The sequence below is a fragment of the Coloeus monedula genome (assembly GCF_965178545.1).
Source record: "Coloeus monedula genome assembly, chromosome: 1".
Lineage (NCBI taxonomy): Eukaryota > Metazoa > Chordata > Aves > Passeriformes > Corvidae > Coloeus > Coloeus monedula.
This window is the reverse complement of record NC_138781.1, coordinates 85677982-85696429: the sequence shown is the minus strand read 5'-3', so window position 1 is coordinate 85696429 and position 18448 is coordinate 85677982. Positions and strand designations below refer to the sequence as shown.

General features: G+C 39.8%; 1 protein-coding gene across 1 annotated transcript in view; it reads right to left on the bottom strand.

Moving 5' to 3' along the window:
* Positions 1-9827: 9827 nt before the first annotated feature.
* The window catches only part of DAP (death associated protein), a 53056-nt gene continuing 44435 nt past the window's right edge, over positions 9828-18448 (bottom strand). Inside the window, exons 3-4 of the mRNA XM_082278757.1 lie at positions 12231-12273; positions 9828-10311 (exon numbers count right to left, since the gene is read on the bottom strand). Coding sequence (XP_082134883.1) covers positions 10192-10311; positions 12231-12273 — 163 coding nt within the window. The 3' untranslated portion in view covers positions 9828-10191. The remainder of the gene's footprint in view (positions 10312-12230; positions 12274-18448) is intronic.

Here is an 18448-nt window from a genome sequence, read left to right as displayed (position 1 = left end):
TTTCACATCTGTTTTCACAGGCAAACCCTATTAAATTGTAACAATAAACCGCATGGATTTTACTGGTAAGCAATCAATTTCCATGAAAGATAACAAAAGCTTTCACTGAAATGGGCTAGAAATCCAAATCCCTTAAAATCTGAGCCTGTATTATAAACACTGTGCTCTAGGCACTGCAGTAAACACTGCTTATTGGGGGGCTCAGGGTGTGTTTTTCTTAGGTTAAGCATCACCAGCAGATGCAGTCACATGTGGTGTGGTAACCCGACACATTTTATGCCTGGTGGAAACTCCAAACACATCCTGTGGTGCAGAACAAAACACTCTTTTTGGCCCCTCTTCCATCAGCTGCTCACCAGCACAACAAGCCCTCACAAACTCTCCTGGTGGCTGGATGCCTCTGGTCACCAGAAATGCCTCATGTGCTGGGACTCTGAGGTGCCTGACCCCCAAGGACCATGCAAGGCAGAGTCCTGAGAAGTGGCCCTGGCAGTGGCCCTCCAAACTCCTACGTCAACAGCACTTGGGTACAAACCTCAGAGACCCTCACCAAGGAAGGGTACAGAGATCACATCCTGGTCTTCCATGCTGGCCTCTGGCTAAGACCAAAGGCTGTCCACTGCATCAGCCAGAGAACTGACTGGGACAGAACAACACCAGTAGACTCACCTCTAATACGAAATGATCTTGAGAACACTTAAAAACACTTTCTGATACTTTATAACACCTTTTAGGCTTTGTTGATACTCCAAGGCATCAACATTTCCAAGGTGCATTACTGAGAAGTCTGTAGCATTTACCTCTCAAAATATCAAGGTTAGAACAGCTCAGTTGCTGTTGCATCTCAGCATTGTTTCTCATTAATAGCTTCCCCAAATTCTGTGCATCAGCTAAACCATCCCTCAGCGAACCTACAGAAAATGCCTATGTGATGTTCAGCATCCAGTGGCAGTTCCAGGGAGTGAAAAGATGCAAGTTCATCTTTAGGTGTCTCCTCTGGATGCTCTCCCAGCCACTGCTTTTAGTCACCTCCCCACACCTGGATGAGTTCCCAACTCTAAGCAGCCTAGCCCACCACAAAACAGTACCACTTGCTACAGCAGAGTCAATCTGTGGCTTTGCAAGGCACAGGCAGGAGCCAGGCCATGGAGTGTCATGACAGCCTGTCCTTGAGAGTGGCAGCACGGGGGACTGAGATGCCAGCAGATGACACAGGCCTGCATGTTAGATGCTGCTGCGTCTCAGTGACTCCCGGTGCACAGGGATTGAAGATTTCTCTTTAGGAAGCATTTCTGTGAAGTTTGCAGAAATGCACACAAGTTCACCTCTCCTTTTACACTTGAAGAGCTTCTGCTGCACAGCTGGTGAAAGGCAAAAGTCTTCAGCTCTGTTATTATTAATGCCAGCAAATACTGCTGAAAAAATATACAGGGCTCATATTCATTCCTTGTAGCTTATATTACCTATTAGAGCTATAATGCTATCAGAGTAATGTTCTCCATTTACATTGGCTGCAGCATTTTACCTTGAGTACAAATGCTAAGCTATCAAAATGCATTTCTCAGAGTGAACATGAAGGTGCCATCTTTCTTCAGCCACCTTTCAGAGCACTAGTACTGGGTCACTAATGCTATTTAGAATTGCTTCTCAGGGTAATTGGTACAGCTCTTCTTCCTGCAGCACTTCGCTTTAATCTTTTCACTCTATAATCTCAGCCACAGAAATATTTGTATTTTCAGACCATAAAGGACAATAAAGAAGAGTGAAGTTCCTGCTTGATCCTGACTATTAAAAGCATTTCAATAGCACCTGCAGGCTGAGCAGATATCTTGCTAATTGCTTTGCAATCCTGCTTGATTATAGGCAAAGCAACAAGTAAGCAAAAGAGAAACTTCAGAGCAGTAACCCTGGGACTGCTTTTGTAAATAAACAAAGTATATAATTTTTTAAATATACATTTATATATAATGATTATGTAATTCCTTAAAAAGGGGTTGTGGTTAGACTTATGCTTGTTTCTGCTGACAGATGGTATGCTTGTTTACTAGCAAATGAAAAATTAGGATCTTTTCCCCTAGTTATTAAAATCAGGTATACTGAATTATACAACATGTATATGTTAAGATGTGCATGTACACCTGTGTGTTACAATAGTGATTCCCCCCTTCTATCTTGTAAGCTAATTTACTCTAAAGCATTTTGTTCAACTGTTTTCAAAATAACTCACATTTTCACTCATATAATTTCTTCTTCTAAACTTGCTCTTCCAGCAAAGAGCACTGCACAGACAGGGGCTCCTTCTTCCAAGGAGCTCTGTTGAATTCTAGTTCCCTACTTTTGAAATCACGAGGCCTACACAAGGATAGTCTGGAGTCATATTTTGCATGACAAATTTCATTTCATGCCCTGAAGTCAGAGCTTTATAACACATTTGTGAGTCAGGAAAAAGCCCAGAAATCAATGTTAAAAAAGGGGCTTAGCAGCAACCAAGCTGCAGAACTGAAGATGGGACCCAGCCCTATAACTCCAGCATTCCTCTGCAGAACTCCACAAACACAACTCACATAAAGGAAAGGATCTGCCCACAAGTCTTCTCCACCACTTTTCAGGTTGATAGACCCTACTGTGTTTGAAAAGAGACATTTGGAGGTCTCTACCTCATGTAAAATACTCTCTAGTCCTGCAAAATAAATCTGAACTTACCTTAATTCCTTGGAGAGCATCACTGAAGTGAACAGGACTATAAACACAAAGTAAAAATCCTCTAAAAGACTAGTGGCCTGCATGGGCTGGGAAAATAACCTTCCTTGAAGGAACCTACACTTGTAGGAATCCTAAACCTCCCAGGAGAGATCTGCTTAGATGACGTTGGTAACATTTTCCATGCTCTTTAATGTATAGATTCTGCCTTTTAAGATCCTGTCTGTTTATTGTGCACCCACTGACACAGTCATTCCTATTGTGAAGGACCAGCCATCAGAGTGACACACACGGCACACCATGACAGCCAGGAACAAAACCAGGTGCGTAAACAAGCGAAACATATGAATCTAGGGGAGAGGAATATTATGGGTCATGATAAATACTCGGATCAAGCTCTCTACTTCCTATAAGTATTTACCTTAGCCACTGCTGGCTGCTGGTGAGCCAGCCATTGGCACACAAAGCACAGCTCTCACTGGGAAGTTTTCAGTGTGGACGGTGCAGGAGCTCTTTGGGGCTACAAAAAGCAAAGTCTGAGTGTTTAACCAAGATCCACATAACAAGCTCAGTTGACAGGCTTATTTAAGGCTTCAGCCTTTCATTCCAAACCCCTCCAGCTGTCACAACTGTCACATCAGCAGCAGGCTAATGTTTATTATGTCCTGGGTAATAAATCAGGCCCTAAAAGGAGAATTCTTGCATTTGCTATTCATTATCTCTTGCCCAGAGGGAAGGAATTAGATAAGGAATTAGCTTCTGATGTGGGTCTTTTTATTAGCAACTCAGATGTAACACAGTGAATAACTACCTGCAAAAGGGATGTTAAAGGTGTTCACCCAAACTGTTGTGTTCTGAAGAATCTGATCTCCCGTTGCTTAACATCTCTGGGATGAATAAAATCTTACAACCTAGTTTTTAAAATTGACTGTTCTCTCACTGTAGGGGCATACACACACACAATGAATACTAATTAGGTCTCAGTTCAACTAGAATATGTCTTAGTTCTACATCCTACGTGCCCATACACCTAGTGCTGCCTTTTGCAGTGAAGAGACACAATATCTATTTCTTTATGCTTAACCTTGTAGGTTAGAAGAACCAGAATTTATTAAAATCTATTTGCATTTGCAGATTTCCCTCATCTGAAGGCCTCTTCCATGCAAAAAGGTTCAAGGACATGTAGATTTATCAAAGAATTGTCCTCTCAGTTTGTAATTAGGCAGTGGAAGTTGAGGTCACTGAGCAGCATTAAGAAACGGCCAGTATAGAGTTCTGAAACAATATGACAGCTCTATTTCTTTTATCATCTTCTAACAACAGTTTTACAGAGCAGAACTGAATCCACTTCTGTGCTGATCCATTTACTGTTCTACTTTTAATATTTAAGGCTTTACTTCTCTAACCCCAGCTCCTGTTCACTGCTGAATTAAATACACCAGAAAGTAAAACAACATGTGCAACATTCCACTGGCATGCGCCCCAGTCTGCTGGTCTTCAAGAGACAAAGCCAGAAGACCTTTATCTTCCTCAGAGATATCACCTGAAAAATTAAATATAGTTTAAGATGAAGTGCACCTGACTTTAGAAATAAGGCTTTTTTTCTTTTTTTAAATACCAAGCAAAGTTTTCAGTTAAATACATTAGGTTCACAAGTAAGCATAAAACCAGGAAAAATGTGATGCCTCTCTTCCTTCAGACCCAAACACTGGCTAACTGGTGCAATTTTACTCAGAAAGGCATTGAACATGTGGTTTCAGTCACATCTGAAACATGACAAGATATTTGTCATTTCAGCCACTATGAGCATGCAGAAACTTTTGCTTTTCATTTTAACTAAATGCACTGTTCTATATTTCAAAAGCCTCTTCTGATTTAAGGGGGAAGCCAAGCGTGTTCCATTGTGATCCTGAGATTAACTCAGCTGGCCAGAGCATGGTGCTAATCACACCAGAGCTGTGGGTCCAATCCTCATATGGGCCATTCACTGAAGAGTTGGACTCGCTGGATCCTTGTGAATCACTTCCAGCTCAGAATATTCCGTGATCTGGAAACCGATCTCGCTGCTGTGCTCTCCAGTTCACTCGCTCTTCTATGAGTAACAAGTGATGCCACTATCCATCTTAATGTGGTATTAGACACCCATTGACACCTGAGACAGCTACCACACATGGCTTGTAAGAACTCATTTTACACACCTTCATAACCTGCCACTTGCTTCTCTGCCAGAAAGTAGGATAAAAACCATTTTACTGAACCAGCTTTAGTCCAGACAATATGAGAATACACCAAAGGTAAAATGACATGTTACCTTAGTGACGTTGATGCGAGCTCCAGGGTCATTAGCAGCTAACCAATTTTCATAATCCTTAAAATCACTGTGGATTACTAATGCTTTCATTTTTCTAAAGCTACGAGTGACCTACAGAATGCCAGACACTCACGTTTTCTAAAAACACCTCCAATGTAAGCTGGACAGCAGAGATTATGTTACAGGGCTTCTTTCAAGGTCACTTGCAAGATCTGTGGTTGCTGTGGCTTTAGTATCCTGCATTTCAATTTTGTCATTGACAGCCTTCTGTGTTTTGCAAAAAATCATCAGCAACCATGCAGGCTTGTCAGCTCCAAATAATAATAAATTACATTCCCAGAAAGAGGTATCATATTCTTCTTCTCACCTCTGATCAGCATTCTGAAGGGATGGGAAACAGTCATTGCAATAGAAATTACTTCTTTGTTCAGGGAGTACTTTGTCAAATACAATGCACTCCACCTCTCAGGCCTCATATCTGAATGCTAGTGCTTCCATTTTATGAAAAGATTCAAGAAATAGTATACACTAGATGCAGTCTTTCTCTGATGGGGAGATGAAGAAAATAAATAAATGCACAGTCTTGAAGGAGACCCAAAAACACAGGGACAAGCAAAATACAAACCTCCATCTTTCTAAGAAATTACTAATTTTATATAATACAATCACGCACCACACTTACCAAAGGTTATGGCTACGACACAGATTTACTTCACCATTTGCTGAAGAAATCCAGTGATTTAATGCTGCAGACTTGACACGGTTTCTTCTTGCAAGTCAGCCAGTCACTATGATCTGCATCTCTCTGCATCCTTATAGAGCAGATGTTAGCTGTAACCAGTTACACTCAAATGTCTTTATCTTGTGAGATGTTTCTGTGCAAAGAATTTAAATTAAAACAGTGATTTGTCTTAATTCTTTACACCATTGCAGCCTCTGACCAGCAACACATCCCCCTATTGTAAAGGTAACTGTACCCATACTGACATCCCCACATTTTCTAAAATGCAATTATGTGTATTAATCCAATATCTTAAGGCATTAGCCTAGACTTAAATCTCATTTTAAACTTAATACACCCAAATCTGAAGGGAACACAAGAAGTGGCTTATAAAGCCCACACCTCCCCATCCCATGAAGATGGTGAGTATTTAGAATAAAGTTATTCCAAGGGGATAAAAACATATGGCCATTCATTCCCCTCAACTTTGCATGGAAGACTGCTGTGAATATTTTCATTAAACAGCCAGGAGCATACGATGATCACACTACTGTGGAAAAACGTACAAGACTTCTGTTTCAAGGCATCCAGTGACAAAAGGGTAGATCATACTGTTGACATAGAAGTAAATAATTTCTAATTACTAATAACATTTGCAATTCTGCTGATGACAAGGCCATGGAATTTGGAGTAAAATTGGAAAACTCAATCAACAGCATGCCAGACATCATGAACATGTATTTTCCCAAAATTTTAATTAAAGAAGGTATCTTTTGAATCATTTAGCATGAAAAGGAGGCTGAGGGGAGACCCTATTGCTCTTTACAATTACTTGTAAGGAGATTGTAACAAGGTGGGGTTGGTCTCTTCTCCTGAGTAACAAGTGACAGGATAAGAGGAAATGGTTTCAAGTTGTGCCAGGGGAGGTTTAGATTGCGCATGAGAAAAACTTTCTTCACCAAAATGGTTGTCAAGCTTTAGAACAGACTGCCCAGGGAAGTGGTTCAGTCAGCACTCCTGGAGGTATTTAAAAAATGTATGGATGTGGCTCTCAGGGACATGGTTTAGTGGTGGACTTGGCAGTGCTGGGTTAATGCTTGGACTCCATGACTTTAATGGTCTTTTCCAACATAAACAATTCAGTGATTATCTGAGTACAGAGTCTAAGGATGTAACATTGCAGTAGACACCCAGGGCAGTAGCTATCATGTCTACACTGTATCACATACAGTTGCTGTATTATACACACACCACACATACAATAAACATGGGACGCCCAAAGTGTCAGAGAGGTCCCAGAAACACTGTGGCAATTTCTCCATATTCTTCAGCAAATCACTTATGTTATGGCATGCATTATAATGTTAACTGCAGCTTCATGAGAAGCTTGCCACCTCTTCTGATTACAATACTTGCTTCTTCTGAAAGACTAGAACTCACAAAGCAATGGAGAACGTTACATTTAATTTCCTTTACCATCCTCATTTAGTACCAGGATTAGATTCTCGAGCTTCGCAGGAGCTGAGCGAGCATCTCCAATTTCATAGCGGAAAACAGCAACTCCCATTCTAGCTGGTACCATCTACTTTTTATTTTACATTAGACTGGACTATTCAAAACAGCTCATCCACCATGTCATAAAACTTCATAATAAATTTCACTATCTATAAAATGTTGATTAGTCATGCAGCAGTCTGTAATAAAATCCCATAAATCCCACAAAGCTGCACCCTGCTGATTTACATTGCACTTACAGGAAAAAGGAGACCAATATACAACTTCATGCTTTATTGTTGCATTATTGCCACATTGACAACTACAGAAAATTTATTTTGCAGTCATTTCAAGGTAACATCTGAACATCTCCTGTGCTTATATGCTATTGCAACAGATTTTTAAAGTATCAGTAACCATCAGTAAGAAATCCAGTTCACCAGTTTTGATTATTTTGGACAAGGTAATGCTTTGGTAAGGACATCTATGTATAAACATGGATAGCTCCCAACAATATATAATACGCTTTCATACAGAGACATTTTCTAAGCATATACAAATTCCTGCACTCTAAAAAGCCACTAAAGCTATCTTAACAGCCATACTCCATTGTACAAACTCACATATCTATCTAAGTAATCAAAGACAAAAATCAGGTATTGTTTATATATGCTGTATATATTGCATTAACAACCAGGAGCAGTAGTTTGTAATTCGAAAGCATCCGTGCTCCTAACTTTTACTGTCAGAATGGAGATGTGGTGTGGCTTTCCAAAGCATTTCTACCAGCTGTTACAAGACATGGAGCAGAGGTACCCAGCCCCACCTCACAATGTGCCTCCACACTGAGGTTTAGTTTTCCACTGCAGTCAATGGAGCCAAGAGTGATCCAGCTCATCCTGAAAGACACTTCCCTTTGGTCAATGATGCTGTACCTAAACTCTACTTACTGTCCTGACTGCACCACCACTGACTACACTGGGGTCTAGACAGTGTCTCAGATGTAGGCACAGCACAAGGCAGAGCTGAATCCCACCCAGCTCCCCCCCAGGCCAGCAGGTACCAGAAGTGCCTGCAATGATCCGCTCCATAGCTGACGCAGCACACAGGCAGCTCCGGGCTGCACCATCAACCGCTCCCTGTCCCAAGTCCGCAAACGTTCCTGCCAGCAAAGCATCTCCTGTAGAGATTCCAAGAGGCTCAACAATGCTACCTTTATAAATGAGTTGCTCAGGTGTGAATCACTTTTACACTCATAAGCAGCTACAAACAAGGCCTCTGCTGCACTGACATCAGAAACAGAAAGCAGATTTGAAAAGTTACGCATATTCTAATACAGAATAATTCTTACAAACAACACTCGTTCCTTAAGGCAAGTATGGTTATCTAATCAAGTTGAAAATAAGGGCTGCATATATAGATTGTACATCCTTCCTTGGGTTTAGAATAAATATATCCAAGCATATAATTTTCAAAACATCATTTCCATTTCAAGCCTGTGAAGAGACGGAAATGTCAGGTCCCTCGTACCCACATGAAGTGAGTTATTCCACTTGTGAAACGGGCCATACTTCCCATTATTTTGTTGCTGTTGTTTTAAAACAGCTACTCAGGAAATAATTATTTAATCTGAAGAATTTAAAAAATATAATATTTTTTAAACTTTCCTCACTGTTTTTTAACCATAAATTAACTGGTAAAGCCCCAAGTGACCCCAAAATTTCACTGATTTTCCAGGTGAATGGTTGCAGCATTAGCTCCCACTTTTTTGACACCATTAGGAACTTTATAAACCTGGAGAGTACTAAAAGCTGTATTGTATTTTTAGTCAGTTAAAAATAGAAGGACACTTTAAAAATGTAGGTAGAATGCATAAAATTTTTTTCCTGGTTTTTACAGAGATGAGTTATAGAAGGAAAATGAAAGAGCTAAGTAATTTTGAACTGAGAAATCAATTTAATTATGTGGTTAAAACTAAAACAATTGCTCTATTTGAAAACACTTTTTACTCCCTTGTATCACTACTGTCCTTCAGAATAAGAAGACTAGGAAAAAACATGATGTGCAAAAGAGGTTGGATCATAAACGTATTTACTAACAGTATCTCTTAATTTCAAATGGTCATCTCAAATTCAAAATTAAAAAAGGTAAACAGATTTTTCACCAACTTATTTTAAATTCAGTATGGAGTGTCATGAATTCCTTCAGCTTGTTGTTGGAATGGGAAATCATCTCCTCAGAAACACAGCCCCCAGTGAGACTCATGAGATCACAAATGAGTTGTCTACAGCAGCAGTGTTCTTGTAATTTTGATTTCTCTCTCCTCTCCATACCCATAGACCACCAGAGGGAAAAATCTCAGCAAGACTGTGCGAGTGCAAAGGGGTGTAAAGAAGATTCAGCGGGATCTCTGCCCACTGGAGAATGTATGAGGGCCCTTTTATCATCTCCCTGGCTGAATCCAGAGGGCACTAGGGTGTAACACCATAGGATACTGAAGGCTGCAATGGTTCTATGTAATCAAGACAACCACTGACTTCTGTCTCAACACACACAACGAACTCCCTCCAGACAGTAAACGTACCAGTACAAAAGGGCTGTTCTTCTTTACTGGCTTAGCATAATAACTACATTAACTATCTGCTATTGTGAGTCCATAACTAAAAGTACACATTTTAAGCTCATTAATCCTATTATTTGTACTGAAGTTTTTATCTTGGCAATAAGAAAATCTTATAAAAAAGCACCCCTGATCAGCAAATACTCAATACAGAATTTTCCATCTGGGATAACAACTGAAAAATGTCTTCATTCTTCTTAACCCTTGAGAATTAAAGTAAAAGAAACAGCGTATTATTTTAGAGGCCAATTTTACTGATTTGACAGTGTGAATACTAAAGGGTTTTTGTCTTCTCTTGCAAACTTAGTCACTGAGAGCAGTTTGGCAGAGATCCTGACGGGGAGCTCATTTGCGAGGCTGGTGGATGTGCTGTTTGACGTGCTGTGGGTGAGGAAGCTTTTCCACAGAAGGATGTGGTTTCTGATGAGCCACCTGAGCTGCAGCTGGAGGGAAGTCCTTATCACCCTGTTCGAAGAACACAGCAGGAAATGTTTAGGAATCTTAAAAGTGTACTTTCAAGTTCAAATTGATCTAAGTTCTAAAAACTGTGAAAATCAGATGGAAAACAGTGTTGCATGTTACTCTGGAGTCCCCCTGTACACATTCTATCTTTCTGTTCTTCTAGCCAACTTCAAAATTTTTCCTATGCAAGCTTCACTTCCTTCCAGTTACACACACTATCCAATAATACAGTATCTTAATGTGAACCTAGGGGAAAAAAAACCCAAATATTCCTATCTTCAGAGGTGTTTGGTTTTCACACAGCCACTAGAAAGAACAGACTATTTTAAAAGTAAGTTAAGGCAGCACAAAAAGCCTGTTGTAGGAACCAGAATCATAGAATGGCCTGGGTTGGAAGGGACCTTAAAGATCATCCAGTTTCAACCACAGTGCTGCAGGCAGGGATGTCTTCCACTACATCAGGCTGCTCAGGACTCCATCCAACTTGGCTGTGAACAATTCCAGGGATGGGGCATCCACAACTTCTCCGGACAACCTGTTCCAGTGCCCCACCACCCCCAGAGTAAAGAATTTTTTTTAACATCTGATCTAAACCTACTGTTTCAGTCTGACTCTACTCCTCCTTGTCCTGTCATTCCATGCATTTGTAATTAGACTCTCTCCATCTTTCTTGCAGGCTCCCTTCAGGCAATGGAGGGCTGCAGTTAAGTCACCCCAAAGCCTTCTCGTTTCCAGGCTAAACAATACCAGTTCTTTAGGAAGAAAGCAGGATCTAAAACTACTTAGGACTCACATCTTAGGGGTGGCTGGCTTTCAAGTTTAACATGCTCTTTTAACCAGGTCTGCTGGTGTTAGCTCTCAGGTGCTGCTGTTGGGCAGCCTCAGTTCAGGTGTAACCCATATGTCACTTATTTACCACTGCCATTTCTAGGGTCAGTCCCATGAGGCTTTCAAAAAGCAACAGGAAGCAAATACTATCCGTGCTCAGTGACAGGGGGACAACAGCACCACAACTTCCCTCTTTGGAAAGTGGGACAAACATACCATAAGCCAGAAGCCCCTGGCACTCCACTGGCTCACAGGGCAGCAGTCTTTCACAGTTTTGTTTTGGTTTTGTTTCAATCACTACATTAACTTGTTAGATTTTGCTTTTTTTTTCTCTAGTCCAAGTTGCTTCCAAGTTTGAAAGATCTCCTCTCCTCAGACTCAACAATTTCTACCTTCTCTCCCCTGATGCTGCCAATTAGCCACTCCTTATGGGCCAAGGAAAATGGCATCAGCTCACTCTTTCCACCGATGGGATCTGACACAACCACAGCATCTTACAGCAAACCACATTACAAACCCCAGGGATGTAAGGTAACCATCACATAAAGCCATGATAAAAACCCTGTCACACAATGCACAAGGCATGAATTACTGATCATATGATTAATGGCTAATTAATACTAAGGATTTACAGGTCCTGCCTGGTCTTAAAATCCAGGGAATAACACCCTGAATCCCAAGTACCTCAAGGCACACATGGCAGCTAAAACACACTATCTTCAAGCATGTACCCTTACAGGCAGGAATGTTGCTCTTCATCACAGATCAAGCTACAGCAGCTGTTTAATATGCAGCCACTTCCAAAGGAAATGAATGCAGTAATATCTAGCTTAGATACAAAAAGATGATCCAATAAACTTAAAGTGCTAAAATTCAAAGGAAAATTGTGGAAATAATTTCAATGATTAATTTCAATTCCACACAAACCCAGAAAGAATGTTCAAAGGACCTTACATGAATACAGAAAACATAAAGCCTTTTCTCACAAAAGAGAAAGGGGTATGAAAATGATTAATTTTGCTCTGATTGGCGGTAATTCTGAAAAGCTTACAGTAATTTTGCTATGACTGAGAGGAATTTACTGATAATCTTACCCTAGCAATGACACCGGAGATGAACACCGCTGGTTTAGGTGGGCTGAAAAAAATAAGAGGGATTATTTGTACCAGTTATTTAGAAGGTAAAAATGAAAAAGACATCACACATACAATGCAAAAAAAAGGTGGCATTTTTGGCAACTGATTAATGTTTCAAATAGAGAAGACAAATTTCCTCTTCAAATGACTATTGCCTTAGTAGAACTTACTGCAGCCAAACCCACACCAGTAGGTTTTGGCTGCTATTACTTCACATTGATTGTGACAGCAGTAAGAGGCTAGTCCAACAATACTGCTTCTTACTTAAAGCTTAGAGTCTTTGTTTGCATTAGTTTCTTAATCCTCAAATTTTACACATAAGCTGCCAACAGTAGTTTATGTAGTAAACTAAACAGTAGGCTTAGTGTATTTGTACTGCGCAATGAAAACTGTAGCTGGACTAAAGTCACTGCTGTGTTAGAGAGTAAAATAAATTTCAAGTTTACATTTGTCAGTCGAATTAGGATTCTGAGTCTCAGAAAAAGTAACACTCAGTACTTTAAATCACAGATTTTCAAGCAGGTAGTCTACTCTCCTGCAAGAAAGAGAAACATGTCTGTAATAAAGCGAATATTAAAAAACATGAAGAAAAGCGTTTCCTGGTTTTTCATCTGCAGAACCTCCATCCATACAAACAGGAAGGGACTCTTCACAGCTGGAGTCCTCTGAAGCTTGGTCAACACAAGCCATCGGTCCCCTTGGGTCACTGATCTCCTGAACTGACCACCTCTGCCTGGAGCCCACAGTACAGCCACATCCAACTGCTTGCCCTGCTGGCATTGCCAGCGTCTGAATTACAGACGCTCAGCAACGCCAGCGGCTCTGTGGCAAGTAAAACAACACAACTGCATGGAATCTGCAGAAGGGTTGAGACCTGGAGCTCCAGAGAGTCTCCACAATAGAGGTAATTCTCCTGTAAGAAAACCATGTAACCAGAGGCACTGCAAAGGAAGCAGAGTGAGGAGGTGAAGGTGTCCCCCCCTCTGAGAACATCTGTAACTGAGGAGTCAGAGCAGGTGGTTCATTACCTGGACCACAAGAAGGGTTCTACCCTGAAATGTTACGGCTCACGAGGTTGGAACAACACAAAGCAAACACAAATCAAATGACTTATTAGAGGAATGACAGTGATTACTATGATGCATTTTACAACTACACAGCTTGTAAAAATTTATTAACATGATGTTGTGTGAAGACAACAAGCAGCCCAGTATTAAACTTGATATAATGAACTCATAAATATTGTCTGGGCCCTGTTTAAGTCACAGTATTGCTACTCAGTCTCTGAACAGCCTGATTATTTAACAAGGCTCAGCATCCCTCCTAGAAATTTTTAAAAAGTCAGAAAGAGAAAGACAAGACTAGAAAAGAAGGAGAAAGGAAGAGTTCTGCTCTAAAATACTTCCATGGAAGAGTAACAGTGATATTTCCTGCAATAAGAAATAATGTTTTGATAGCTGTATTAGACTTTTCCAACCTAATTTTCTGTCAGTACAAACTAATAACAAGCAGAGATCAATAGCAAAACACTTCCTTTTCATTCTAATTGTACCGAGCCAATTAGTATGTTACAGTCTGCATGAGACTTACTGGATGCTGAGTAACAATCTCAAAGAAATAACTCTGACTGAGAAAATACAGATATACTGCAGTGGCTCAAGGTACAATTCACAAACTAATACCATGACATTATAAAGGAAATGAACAGTAAATGGAACAAAAAAAGGTTTGGCAATTTATTCTTGAACTATACATGGAATATGGCTTTAGTCACACTCAGAGAAACTGGTTGTTACTTGACATTGTGTCATTAACAATACTGGATAGTGAAAAAGTTAAATCAGATGATTTTTTTTAATGTTCTTAACATGACCTTTCAGTGTTCATTATGCTTGAATGATGCATGAAATTCAAATCAACATTTCCCCAACAGAGCCTGTATTTGCTGAATGTGCCATGACCTGTTCACTGACTACCATACTGTATTACCTGCTGTGTGATTCGTAATTCTTGCTTTAAAAACAAGTGTAATGCTCCATGGCTTCAGCCAAAAATGACAACCAGAAGGAATCTCTTGGATAATGGTCATTTCGAACACAGATTTTACCCCTGCAAATTGCAAAAATGTTCTCAGAAACCCAGGTCTCCTGTTGAAATGTCATGCTATTAATACTCAAAGGAACCAAACCTGCAAGTGTTAAGTTTCCCAAGTACATGATAGAGCTGGATAGAGTTAGAATTTTTGGGAGATTTCTGTACTTAATTTAACTTAATTGTATGTTCTTTTGTCTCCGGAATTAGGTTGAAGATCCTGTAAAGATCATTGTCATTTTCAGGTAAGCTAAAATCCAGCCTGAGGTTTATGCTTAAGGTAACTGCAGAAGCAGCTAGCACATCTTTATGAAGAAGATGAAAATCAGCAGTACCATTTTCCTCATAAAGCTATATTCTTTAGACACAAAGCACTTATCTTGAACTCTATAATGATGTAACATATTCAGCCTTGTTTATGCATTGGGTTCTGCGACTGTCTTTAGTTACGCTGTCTTGCAAACACTGATTAGGGCTCTCCCACAGGTGTGTGGTAAGGCACCAAAACACCTCACCTAGGGTTCATGTGGAACATTCTAGGATAGTGCTGACACACAGGGAAGAACCTAACAGGAAGTCAGAGTTGCAAAAATGTATCTACTCCCAGATGCGGCTGGAACAGTTCTCTCAACTTTCCCCCTTGTTTGTCCTCTCCATGGATTTTTGACTGGACTCTTCCTGCTTTATGCTAGATTTCCAGCTTTTAAACAGAAGAACTAATGGTAAGACTGACCTAGCTTCCAGCTTAAGTGCCTCTACCCTCCATCCACAAAGATCTTACAGAAACCCTGGCACTTGTTTCTGGCTGCCCTGGGTCTCCATGACAAGCTGCACGTGCACACAGTAATGAGGCTTCATCTCTCTACTTAACTCATTACACAGACAAAATGCTTCACTCCTATGGAAGATACACCAGCCTAATAAGAAGCTCATTTCCATGCATTATCCTGTAGCAGGGAAAAAGACAGAAAGCTGGCCAGAGATACGAATGATTGAGTGTGTCAGTATTTATGTTCTATGTCAAAGCCACTGGTTTTCCTTACATTTTTACCAAATTACATTGTTTCAGAAAAAAATCTTAAAAAAATTAATTTTGTTCATTATCTTTGATGATCTATAGAACCAGAACCAGGCCAGAGCATATATAATCACACATCTATACTAATGAAGAATTCAACAGATCACAGAAAGGCCTGGATAATCAGTCACTGATTCATGCTTTAATTTCATTCCTAATGAGAGAAATCTTTCCACAGATGAACTTTGTCATAATAAATTCAATCTCTACTGCCAGACTTCCAAACCATGGGCTTTTGTGGACCTGGATTAGCTGCCAGGACCGTAACTCTGAAATTGCACTCTGAGGCATCTACTGGGATTGCAGTGTTGCAACATTCCTCATTATCTTTCCCAAGAACCTCCTGAAAATAGAAACAAAAATGGAGAACAGGCACAAGCTATCATTGCTACATTTGTAAAACACTTTTTCAAGTGCTTTAAATTCTATTGGTGTTTTATGCAAAGCACAACCTACATTTCCAGTATTTTGTAAGCTGTGATGGTTGCTCTGAGGATATACTTAATCTGATGAAAATTGGTTTGACAGATGTTGTTTTGAAGATGCAGCATTTGTCTAGGCATCAGTAAACAAGAAAGCAAAAGAAATTATTTTCTGACAAAAACTGATTTAGTTTATACATATATGTGCTTTACAGCTATTTTATGCACATGTTTATTTAAAGTTAATTAATAGGCACAGCTGATACTGTGTAAGGAACAGAGTTTTGTGTTTGCCAAGACTGGGTAGTGTTTGTGTCAATGCTTTCAGAGAAAATCCTTATTTTGTTATAACATATGGAGAAAAAGAACTCATCTGTTAAGATCCAAGCATTCAGAGAACTTACCCTGATTTTACATGTGTGATGCTGCACCTGTTTAACATCAGGATTCATTTATCCTGACTGTATTCAAATAGAATAAAGGTTTCTATTATTTCATAATACTTAGCTTAAATAAGATCTTTATCTGACATGGAAGGTAAATCACAAAGAAGATTAAATACTTGAAAAAACCATTAACTAGAAGAAATGAGGCATTAATAATACTAAAATCTTATGTCTTCACCTTAGAGGAATTGGTTGAACTGAAGTACGACAGACATGCTGTAAAGACAAACACAGTGGCACAGGAGTTACTGTGAAATCTCCTAGAGGCTACAGAATATACATAGGGCAGATGAGTATTTATCCAACTCCATTAAAATAAAGAAACAGAACAAATCAGTTTTCTAATTTAACAGGGAAATTTACAGTTAATTGTATCTCTATCTATAAATGCAGTGAATGTGCACACACACGTGCAGAGGCTGTGCATGTCTACGCACAGAGATTACACAAATTCACAGCTGTTTCAGAGTGGTCCCAAATGCAGAACAAAGCAGAGCACATTCCCACTGCTGTGGGGGGGATGAACACCTGCAGCCACTCTGCTGTTTGCAGCACCCAAATTGCCCACTGCAACCCTTACCTGATGGGATGGATTGGATCTAATGCTGGCTTCCAGCAGCAGTTTGAATTGGAGATCCAGTCTGGAGGAAGGACTATGAGCACTGCTCACAGTGCAATCCAAACCAAAGGACTCCATTTGGAGTTGACAAACCAGGAAACACCCCCACACATAAGCATCGTTCCTGTCCACATGAACATAAAAGCTCCTAAAGTCTCACTGCAGCCTGACAGTGCAGAAGGTGAGTGCTCCATGTACACTGATATTCAGAAAAATCAAAATAACATGCCAAGAAAGAACAACAAAAAGCAATAGTAAAAATAGTATTTGTTTAATTTAAAAATAAAAAACCTGTTACCTCAATTAAAATATGGTATTCAGGCCAGGAACACTGGAAGTGAAGAGTTAGAGCAAAAATAAAGATGGAAAAAATAGCTGAGAGAGCAGAGAGAACCTACATAAGGAGAGAGCTAAAAACTATTAGCATACAGTATACAAAGGAGTAGGTAATATCGCTCTCATTTACCTTCTTTACAGTGTAAGTAGAAAGTGACAATTGCAGAAGACTACATTTAAAATGATTAATAGCAGATACCTTTACAATAGAATTAAATGTAGAACCTCCTGAAAATAAGGCCTCAATCTCAAAATTTCCACTGTGACAACACTCGAAACAGGTTAGCCTACTTTAACAAGGACAAAACTACATAGATGGAAGGCTTTTGTTAGACTAGGAGATTTTTTTTGTCGAAGTATGTTAGATGAAAGTTAAATCATTAAACCTGTGTTAAACTAATCTTCTAGTTGGAATGATTCATACTTATGATTAAAGAATGGGAATGATTCATGTTTATCTTTTCATACTCATGGGAATTAATGGTATGTTTTATCACTGCTGATCACCTTTTGCTCTTTTAAGTGCGCCTGGCAAACAGATATATGGAATCTATAAATATGTGCTTTTGAAGACTTTGGAACCACAAATTATGTCATCATTTTTAACTATCCAAGAATAACACTAGAGTCTGTGACTGGGTGTTTCCTTGTTGTAATCAAATCATCCAGTGGCTTGTACTGCGACTCATAGCTGGCCTTTAGCTGTGGAAAGCAAAGGAGAAATTTCTGTGACAGACATGGAGAAAGCAAAGGAGAATTCCTGCAAGCCAAAGAGATTGTGTAGCTCCACAGAATTACACCAAGCTCCCTGACCCTGCAGGCAAAGGCAGCACACAAACAGCACAACCCTTGCCCCTCCAGCACCCCAAAACAGCAGGGTTTGAAAAGTGAGAAAGAAAAGTGAGCAGAACTTTCCACTGACCAGCTTGCCCTTTATTTCCCTGCTCATTTCCAAATAAACAGCATTCACTTTCCTTACAATTTGCTTAGGCAAGCAAAAAAAAACCACAGATGAAATAATATGATCTGCAGTTACTCATTGATCCCCCAACTGCTCCCTAATGAGAGAAAGTTTGGTGGGTTTTTACCCACATGGTATTCACTCCATGAACAGAAAGTTCCCCAAGTATTCTGAGCAGAATATTTTTTCAGTCAATGAAACTTCATACTTTAATCCTGCCCTT